The sequence below is a fragment of the Schistocerca nitens genome, chromosome 4 (assembly GCF_023898315.1).
Source record: "Schistocerca nitens isolate TAMUIC-IGC-003100 chromosome 4, iqSchNite1.1, whole genome shotgun sequence".
NCBI classification, from domain to species: domain Eukaryota; kingdom Metazoa; phylum Arthropoda; class Insecta; order Orthoptera; family Acrididae; genus Schistocerca; species Schistocerca nitens.
Window position 1 is genome coordinate 969016653 of NC_064617.1, and position 9914 is coordinate 969026566.

The 9914-nt window shown below is 38.4% G+C and overlaps 2 protein-coding genes across 2 annotated transcripts in view; both read right to left on the bottom strand.

Annotated features, from left to right (window-relative positions):
* The window catches only part of LOC126253656 (membrane-associated progesterone receptor component 1), a 48233-nt gene extending 40759 nt beyond the window's left edge, over nt 1-7474 (bottom strand). The window contains exon 1 of the mRNA XM_049955170.1: nt 7135-7474. Coding sequence (XP_049811127.1) covers nt 7135-7441 — 307 coding nt within the window. The 5' untranslated portion in view covers nt 7442-7474. The remainder of the gene's footprint in view (nt 1-7134) is intronic.
* A 305-nt stretch (nt 7475-7779) lies between these two features.
* Nucleotides 7780-9406, bottom strand: LOC126253655 (uncharacterized). The gene has a single exon (XM_049955169.1). It carries the CDS (start codon nt 9330-9332, stop codon nt 8076-8078), a length of 1257 nt encoding a protein of 418 aa, XP_049811126.1. The 5' UTR covers nt 9333-9406; the 3' UTR covers nt 7780-8075.
* Nucleotides 9407-9914: the final 508 nt, after the last annotated feature.

Genomic DNA, 9914 nt, shown 5'->3' on the forward strand with positions numbered 1-9914 from the left:
CATCATGGTGTGGGGAGCGATCTCCTACACTGACCGTACACCACTGGTGATCGTCGAGGGGACACTGAATAGTGCACGGTACATCCAAACCGTCATCGAACCCATCGTTCTACCATTCCTAGACCGGCAAGGGAACTTGCTGTTCCAACAGGACAATGCACGTCCGCATGTATCCCGTGCCACCCAACGTGCTCTAGAAGGTGTAAGTCAACTACCCTGGCCAGCAAGATCTCCGGATCTGTCCCCCATTGAGCATGTTTGGGACTGTATGAAGCGTCGTCTCACGCGGTCTGCACGTCCAGCACGAACGCTGGTCCAACTGAGGCGCCAGGTGGAAATGGCATGGCAAGCCGTTCCACAGGACTACATCCAGCATCTCTACGATCGTCTCCATGGGAGAATAGCAGCCTGCATTGCTGCGAAAGGTGGATATACACTGTACTAGTGCCGACATTGTGCATGCTCTGTTGCCTGTGTCTATGTGCCTGTGGTTCTGTCAGTGTGATCATGTGATGTATCTGACCCCAGGAATGTGTCAATAAAGTTTCCCCTTCCTGGGACAATGAATTCACGGTGTTCTTATTTCAATTTCCAGGAGTGTATAAACAAATTTAGACATCCACCACCATACAAAACCACGCAAAATGACATCACAAAACTCCCCAAATACAACACAAAATCATCTGGAATCTGACACTTCCCTTGACCTATATAGCTCAACAGCAGCTCCCGGATCCCATAAATTAGGACCTAACACTTCCCTTGACCTATATAGCTCAAAAACCTCTCCCGATACCAACATTCACAGCCACACATTGGGATCGAACACTTCCCTTGACCTGTTATCCTTTCAACATTTCCACATACAGCCGTCCCGGGTCTGAGATGCCGGAACTTTAAGTAAGCCTCATTTCTTGACAGCATACTGAACAGTTCACAACTTCATCCAAAAATATGAATAGTTGAAGAAATTTTATTAGAGACAACGCACTGTCCCCCATCATAGCCGACAACCGAAAACTGTTGACCCTGTCAGTCATATCCATACCTACCAAAGACAGAAAAAAGCAATTTACCAAAATTCACACATAACGCCACACTCGCAAACTAAACCAAAAACATCATCTAACACACCACCAGAGAGCACCACTGATAGCATCAAAACGACACCTACAAACACGCCACTCACAAACTAAATTCCGCGCTATCGTGACGTCACACACCACAACAGTCTTACAGGTGGGTTCTGACGCTTCGGTCGACCCAAACCCTGCAAAGAGAGTCAAATTACTGTCAAGCCTTATCATTTTAGTCTGGATGAGTCGGGTCGACAGAAGCGTCCGATCCCACGCATCGGCTTTGACCCGTGACGTAAGGGTGTTGTCGTGTGTGACGTCATGACGGCGCGGAGTTTGGTTTGAGTGTGGCTGTCTCCAGTTCTGTTTTATCTTATTTTATTTACTTTTCTGATCTGTTCGTTCTATCTCGTGAGATTTTTTTAAAATTTAAAAACACTTATTACTTATTTTAATTATCTGTTTCCTCCAATTTCTGTTTTAGTTTATTATATTTATCTTTCTGATCTGTTTGTTCTATCCCGTGAGTTTTTTTTTAAAAAAAAAAAAAAAAAAAGACTAAAAACACTAATCAGCAACTGAAGCATCTTTATCTTCTATGGGTTGCAGGGGTTACGACCCCTGGGGAGGTGGGTGGGTATTCATGCATGGCTGTCTCCACTTACACGTTGTAGCTACACAAGGCGTCTGAATTTGTTTATATTTAGTTTGCCCCCCCACCGAAAACACCCCATTTCCCGCACTTGTCCTGTTAGTGTCATTAGGCTTCTTGTTGAAAGTGTGTGTGTTTGTTTTTGTTTCCGCCATATTTGTGACGTCATGGGTCAAAGCAGATGGGTGGGATCGGACGCTTCCGTATTTCCGATGAGTCTCCTGAATACGTGACAACACTGAACAACACCATCACACGTGGAAAATATTGCTGCTGGTTTTGTGACAGTAGCATATGATGACTTAGTGGCTAGGATGCACTGAAGAAAAACACAGACATGTACCGAATAAATTTTTTTTACACCCAAAGGGTCCAGCACAGTCTTTTTACTATCCACAACCAAGAGATGACCCAGAAAATACTCTTTTACAAACAGCGAATCCAACAACAGCTAGGGGAAGAATCAACACTTTAAGTGCTTAAGAAATGAAGTTGTCTTCTCTTGCTTTGGAAAAATATCCTAAAAGATCATAAAAGAAGCACATTTAAATTATGTTACACGTACCCTCACTAAACACTAAGTTGTGTAAATACCAATTAGTATTACAAATACAGTTCTATCCATGCAAATATCAACAAGTTAATCTTTTTCCCAAGTGAAATTACTTATATGCCAATTTCTAATATAAGGAACTTGTTGTAAATGATTTCAAATAACACTGGAAAACCGAGAAAAAGATAATTTCTGCCATTTACAACTAAGGATGAAGGTGAGTGGCTTTATTCAAAATTTTAACTTCTAGCACGTATTTTACCAATTAAAATGTGTTCACTTCCTTCTGATGCGTAGTTAAAAGAATCATGAACATTAAATTAAAAACAACACTATATCATTTAATGAATTAACAAACAATAAGAGTGTAATGTTGCATAAAAAGGCTAACATAATAATATAAGTTTGTTAGAATTACATAGGCCTAGCTTAGTATTCATAGCCTACAAATAGTCTGCTTTTCACCTCACTAGTGTGTATTGTGGTAGTAAAATATTTTATACAAGAACCCACTGAGATCCCATTTTGAAATTTTGCATGCATGTAGTCTGTTAGACTGGACAACACACAATTTTTATAAAAAAATCCGAGGGTACATATTTTGGGAATTTCAAAAAAGGTTTTTTGAATAGTTTAAAATTTTCAGATTTAGGTAGCATAGTCATGATAGAAGGTTGTATACATGGAAGAACCCTGGAGATACTAAAAGGTATCAGATAGATTACATAATGGTAAGACAGATTTAGGAACCAGGTTTTAAATTTTAAGACATTTCCATGGGCAGATGTGGACTCTGACCACAATCTATTGGTTATGACCAGTAGATTAAAACTGAAGAAACTGCAAAAAGGTGGGAATTTAAGGAGATGGGACCTGGATAAACTGAAAGAACCAGAGGTTGTACAGTGTTTCAGGGAGAGCATAAGGGAACAATTGACAGGAATGGGGGAAAGAAATACAGTAGAAGAAGAATGGGTAGCTTTGAGGGATGAAGTAGTGAAGGCAGCAGAGGATCAAGTAGGTAAAAAGACAAAGGCTAGTAGAAATCCTCGGGTAACAGAACAAATATTGAATTTAATTGATGAAAGGAGAAAATATAAAAATGCAGTAAATGAAGCAGGCAAAAAGGAATACAAACGTCTCAAAAATGAGATCGACAGGAAGTACAAAATGGCTAAGCAGGGATGGCTAGAGGACAAATGTAAGGATGTAGAGGCTTATCTCACTAGTAAGATAGATACTGCCTACAGGAAAATTAAAAGAGACCTTTGGAGAAAAGAGAACCACTTGTGTGAGTATCAAGAGCTCAGATGGAAACCCAGTTCTAAGCAAAGAAGGGAAAGCAGAAAGGTGGAAGGAGTATATAGAGGGTCTATACAAGGGTGATTTACTTCAGGGCAATATTATGGAAATGGAAGAGGATGTAGATGAAGATGAAATGGGAGATATGATACTGCGTGAAGAGTTTGACAGAGCACTGAAAGACCTGAGTCGAAACAAGGCCCCCGGAGTAGACAACATTCCATTGGAACTACTGACGGCCTTGGGAGAGCCAGTCCTGACAAAACTCTACCATCTGGTGAGCAAGATGTATGAAACAGGCGAAATACCCTCAGACTTCAAGAATAATATAATAATTCCAATCCCAAAGAAAGCAGGTGTTGACAGATGTGAGAATTACCGATCAATCAATTTAATAAGCCACAGCTGCAAAATACTAACACGAATTCTTTACAGACGAATGGAAAAACTAGTAGAAGCCGACCTTGGGGAAGATCAGTTTGGATTCCGTAGAAATACTGGAACACGTGAGGCAATACTGACCTTACGACTTATCTTAGAGGAAAGATTAAGGAAAGGCAAACCTACGTTTCTAGCATTTGTAGATTTAGAGAAAGCTTTTGACAATCTTGACTGGAATACTCTCTTTCAAATTCTAAACGTGGCAGGGGTAAAATACAGGGAGCGAAAGGCTATTTACAATTTGTACAGAAACCAGATGGCAGTTATAAGAGTCGAGGGGCATGAAAGGGAAGCAGTGGTTGGGAAAGGAGTGAGACAGGGTTGTAGCCTCTCCCCGATGTTATTCAATCTGTATATTGAGCAAGCAGTAAAGGAAACAAAAGGAAAATTCGGAGTAGGTATTAAAATCCATGGAGAAGAAATAAAAACTCTGAGGTTCGCCGATGACATTGTAATTCTGTCAGAGAAAGGCAAAGGACTTGGAAGAGCAGTTGAATGGAATGGATGGTATCTTGAAGGGAGGGTATAAGATGAACATCAACAAAAGCAAAACGAGGATAATGGAATGTAGTCGAATTAAGTCGGGTGATGTTGAGGGTATTAGATTAGGAAATGAGACACTTCAAGTAGTAAACGAGTTTTGCTATTTGGGGAGCAAAATAACTGATGATGGTCGAAGTAGAGAGGATATAAAATGTAGACTGGCAATGGCAAGGAAAGCGTTTCCGAAGAAGAGAAATTTGTTAACATCTAGTATAGATTTAAGTGTCAGGAAGTCATTTCTGAAAGTATTTGTATGGAGTGTAGCCATGTATGGAAGTGAAACATGGACGGTAAATAGTGTGGACAAGAAGAGAATAGAAGCTTTCGAAATGTGGTGCTACAGAAGAATGCTGAAGATTAGATGGGTAGATCACATAACTAATGAGGAGGTACTGAATAGGATTGGGGAGAAGAGGAGTTTGTGGCACAACTTGACCAGAAGAAGGGATCGGTTGGTAGGACATGTTCTGAGGCATCAAGGGATCACCAATTTAGTATTGGAGGGCAGCGTGGAGGGTAAAAATCGTAGGGAGAGACCAAGAGATGAATACACTAAGCATATTCAAAAGGATGTAGGTTGCAGTAGGTACTGGGAGATGATGAAGCTTGCACAGGATAGAGTAGCATGGAGAGCTGCATCAAACCAGTCTCAGGACTGAAGACCACAACAACAACAACAACAACAACAACAGTCATGTTACATATAAAATTGAAGGGAATTTTTACAGGAAAACAATTGTGCAAGTTTGAGCTCTCTAGGTTGTATAGTTTTTGAGCTACAGCATATTAAAACAATCATCGACTGATCAAAAGCAGATTTTTTTATTTTTAAACCCTTGAAACTCCAAAACCAAAGGTCAGAAAAATCTGAAATTTCAAATTTAAACTAGTGTTAGTGGGTACCTTACCCGGAGGGCGAGGGGGGGGGGGAGAATCTAAGAGGTCATGGTTCAAATCATGTAGTACAATTGGTTGATTTGACATGGAATGACCCATGTGTAAAATATGTATCCCATGCTGCAGTTGACTTGCAAAGGTCAACTGAAGAACAGGATACTACTGCTAGTGAAGATGAAAAAACCAACATATGTGACACTGGCATCCTACACTCAGTTGAACTGTGAAGGTAGTGTACTGTTATTCAGTTGAGCTATATAAGCTGACGGACCAAGATTCTAGTGAAGGAGAAAAATAGTGACATACATAACACCTATATAGGTCAACTGAAGAACATGTTACTACCTTCGTAGTTCAACTGAGGTACAGGATACTGATGTTACGTATGTCACTTTTTTTTTGTCTTGGCTAGCACTAATGTTGTATTCTTCAGTGGACCTATATACCTCAACTGAGATATAAGATAATTTTTAGAATGTCTGCCTTTTCACCTGCGATAATACTAGTACCAACTGAAAAAATGCGAACAAAAAATTTATATACCTTGCTGCAGTTAATATAGATAAATCCAACCCACATAAGAAGATAAAAAAGTAAAAATTGTCTAGAATGAAAAGCAGTTCTTTCCAAACTATCTCACTAAGAACGAAAATAAGTATCTAATGAACTGCAATGAACATATGACGTAAATTAATACAAGTGACAAATCTTACAGTGTGTCTAACCCTATCATTTAAGAACACATTCATTTACTTCAATGAACAATGATGATGCCTCACCACTGAAGATAACAGATTTATTATTATCTACGACTTGAAAATAAAGACAATATATATGAGTAAACTATGACGTCACTGCTCAAAGCCTACAGAGTGTATCCTAGTCTTCAGTTGACCCCATTTCATGAAAGTAAATGCCAAAGCATATTTACTTGTATAAATAATCTGAATGATTTTCTCATTAGCTTAAAGTAAAATATATCTTATTTTGAAGTACATTCAACTTCTTTTAGGCCTATAGGCCCATATATAGTGGTGCATCTACTGTACAGTTTTTATGTTACTGAAATAAGGATAGATTAGCTTGCTACTCCTCTAGCTATACAGAATGCAAAGGAACTCAAAGCACTGTTCATATTTTCTAAATGGAACAGATTAGATATGGTGTGAGCATACCACTTATGCATGACTCACAATCCTACTACATTTCATTAAACATTCAATAACAAACATGGTAAGTAAATGGCACAGTAACTATGTGAATGATAGCCATAGTACAAAATTGATTGCAAAAATAATTTATCAACTTCCTTGAATGAATAATTTTCCCATTCTTTTAATGGTTGAAATCATAATCCCGCACTGAACAGTCCCTCAAAGTTACTTATGACTCCTTGAAAGTGGCAATTATTTAGCTTCAATGAAAAATGTTTTTCTTCAGAAGATGTGAACATGAGACAAACTACGGTGTTTATAATAAACTAGCTAAGATTTATTCTGATAGCACTAAGGCGAGAATTTGTCATTCGATGCATGCTATTATACTACATACTGTGTGAAGGCGTAAAAGTAGATATAGATACATTAAAGACTTAAGAAACCTGTCCATCACTTGGAATGCAACCTGGAACCTTCAGAATATACTACGGTTCAACAAGAATTACTACACACCTGGTCCATAAAAACGTTTCCCTTTCGTGACATCGTAGACGTTTCCATTCACAGCAACAAGAATTCTTCCATCTGGGCCAGTTCCATCATACTTTCGTAGCTCTTCTACTGTAAAATCTCTTCTTAACTTCGGTAATTCTGGTTCAATGTGCACAGGTTCATGTACCTTTTGCCTGCTTTTTATTATTTTATATACAAGATAACTGATTATTCCCACCAAAGCAATGTTAATTGGACTTTTAAGAATTTCCCATATTAAACTTGAAAGAAACCCGCTCTCTTCCACCACATCCAAGGTATCCGCCATCTTGACAACTTTTACGTTGTCATGCCGGTCACGCCACATTCATAGGGGTGACTTGCAAGGCGCAGTATCTTTGAGGATAAGGACGATGCACATACCTCTTTGGACAATGATATTATTCAGGACGTCACGACAGATAATGAACTATGTAAATAACGATATGAAAGCTGGCGTAATCGTACCTATGACTGTTTATTATATTTCAACAGCTTAAATACTGAAGTAGTAAACAGCACTTGTAATCAAATCCCATTACCAAATGTTGTGGTGGTTGATAAATGACAGAACAAAACTATAAAAGTTGCTACTAATTAATTTATTGAAAATTAAAGAGTTGACAGTGATATCAAAGTATAAAACACAATGGCATATTTACGCACATAAAAAATTAACAGTAGTTACAATATCAAGCTTTCCTTCAATGACGACACAAAAAATTTCCAGTAGAACACATTACTACACAGCAAAATTTACAAGTACTCGATAAAAGAAATTGTGACTGGTTTTCTGGAATACAGATTGTGAAAGCCGCAGAAAGAATTGCAGCCGTTAAATTACTTCATAAAACTCCCACGCACTAAACACATTTCGTTAAAATTTAGTACCTTTCCATAAACGATGCGCATTTGACAGCTGTTCAGTAAGTAATACCTCTATAAGTCCCATAGTATCCGATTTCAGCAGAAGTTTGTGGTTTAAGATATTTACTCGCACTTGATTCGTACTGTTTAGAATATTGCCTTGCCCCATCGTCAATACCATAGTCACTTAAACTGTCGCTTGGTCTTTTCCGTAGCGCGTAAGTTCGGCCATCAGCTGGATAATAATTACGTTTTTCACTCGAGAAACTGTTTCTATGTTCGGGTTCATCAAGTGTGGGATGAAATTTAGGCTTCAAACCTCCACCATAAAGCTGCTCATGGTTTCTGTTTGCCCCATGATAGGTTTTTGAATCACCATTCCGTCCAGTAAACAAAGCACGCTCATTGTTTTTAACTTGCTCCTCTTCAGCATAACCGGCTGCATTATCGAAGAAACGACCCTGACCATAATTTTGTTTATGACCATTAACAGCATCATACGCATTAGAAAGACCATAGTTGCTTTGCCGTCCTTTAACTTGGTCTTTGAAAGCACCATGGTTATAGTTACCTCCATACAGTTCATCCGCTTGATTCATATATGAACCATCTTCGGAACCTAAGAAGAAATGTCCACCAAAATCTGCAGAATCATCGTAGAAAGTTGTATTGTTTCCTGATTCATCTTTATGATAAGAATTATGAAAACCTGATGAGTGATGGCCTTTACGGTGTGAACCATTAGATCCAACTGCAGCAGCTGCGAGCCCTTTTTGTTTTAATTCATGACCACCATTGTACAGACCTCCAAACCGTCTATCAGCATGTGCTCCAGAAATACCATTGTAAAAGTTTCTGTCAGATGAATCATGATGAACTCTTCTCTGAAGGCCATCATAAGCATGTTCAGACATATGCCCAGATGCACCCTGTTTTGCAGAACTTCCAAAAAATCCAAGACGTCCTGTGGCTCTAGCAGCATCATTTTCATTGTAGAAACCACGTGAATCACTAGAAATACCATGACTTTGTTTTCCTGAAGTATCTTCTTGTAAATGTGTGTAATCTAAATCAATACTTGGCCCCAATAATTCTGAACTCGATGGTGTTTGGTCTAGTAGAATTCCACGAAAATTCAAATACCTTTGAAAATTATGAGGATCTTCAGATACTGAAAGTAAATATGATGGTGAATCCTTAAGTGACTGATGTTTGTTTTCAATAAATTCTATCCCATTAGATGCACTGCACATAAAACTATCCAGCACACTTAATAAAATGCACACAAAATAAAAGTAATTGTTTGCTTTCATTGTCACTCACTCTCACAGAGAAAAGTATAAAGTCTTACTGCTGAGGTCTCTATGCCAGTCCTCCTTATATAAAGGTTCTCCCACCTCTGTGAAAAGGAAGTAAAAGAAACAGGATATTGGATGGCCTTGGATATGACCATGCACTGCATAATAAAGGACTTCCTTGCAGGGTCATGTGTGAAAATTTGTAATAGTGTTCAGAATGACTGACAGTAATAACAATGTTGACAATACCCCTTTTAACCATATAATACTGAGCTCTGCCTCCTTATTTTGTAATTACTGAAAATTAGTTACAAGTATAAATTACTGGAAGTTCATTCTTTAATACTGACACAATACAGAAAACCAATTTTTTTCTCTTCTTTTTAAACGTTATCGTAATAGATATTCACAGAAATCTTTTTGATAAAGTTGTTATGTTGTGTAATGTAGTACTGGAGTTGAGGAAACCAAATTTGTCACACCAGTTTCTTAACATCAGGTTAGTGACACTGCAGACAATAATGATTCAGTTGAGTAGACACGGAGTGCGTCTCCTTTGTGCCTTCAAGGTCTCCTCCATTTCCTGTAGAGCTGGTG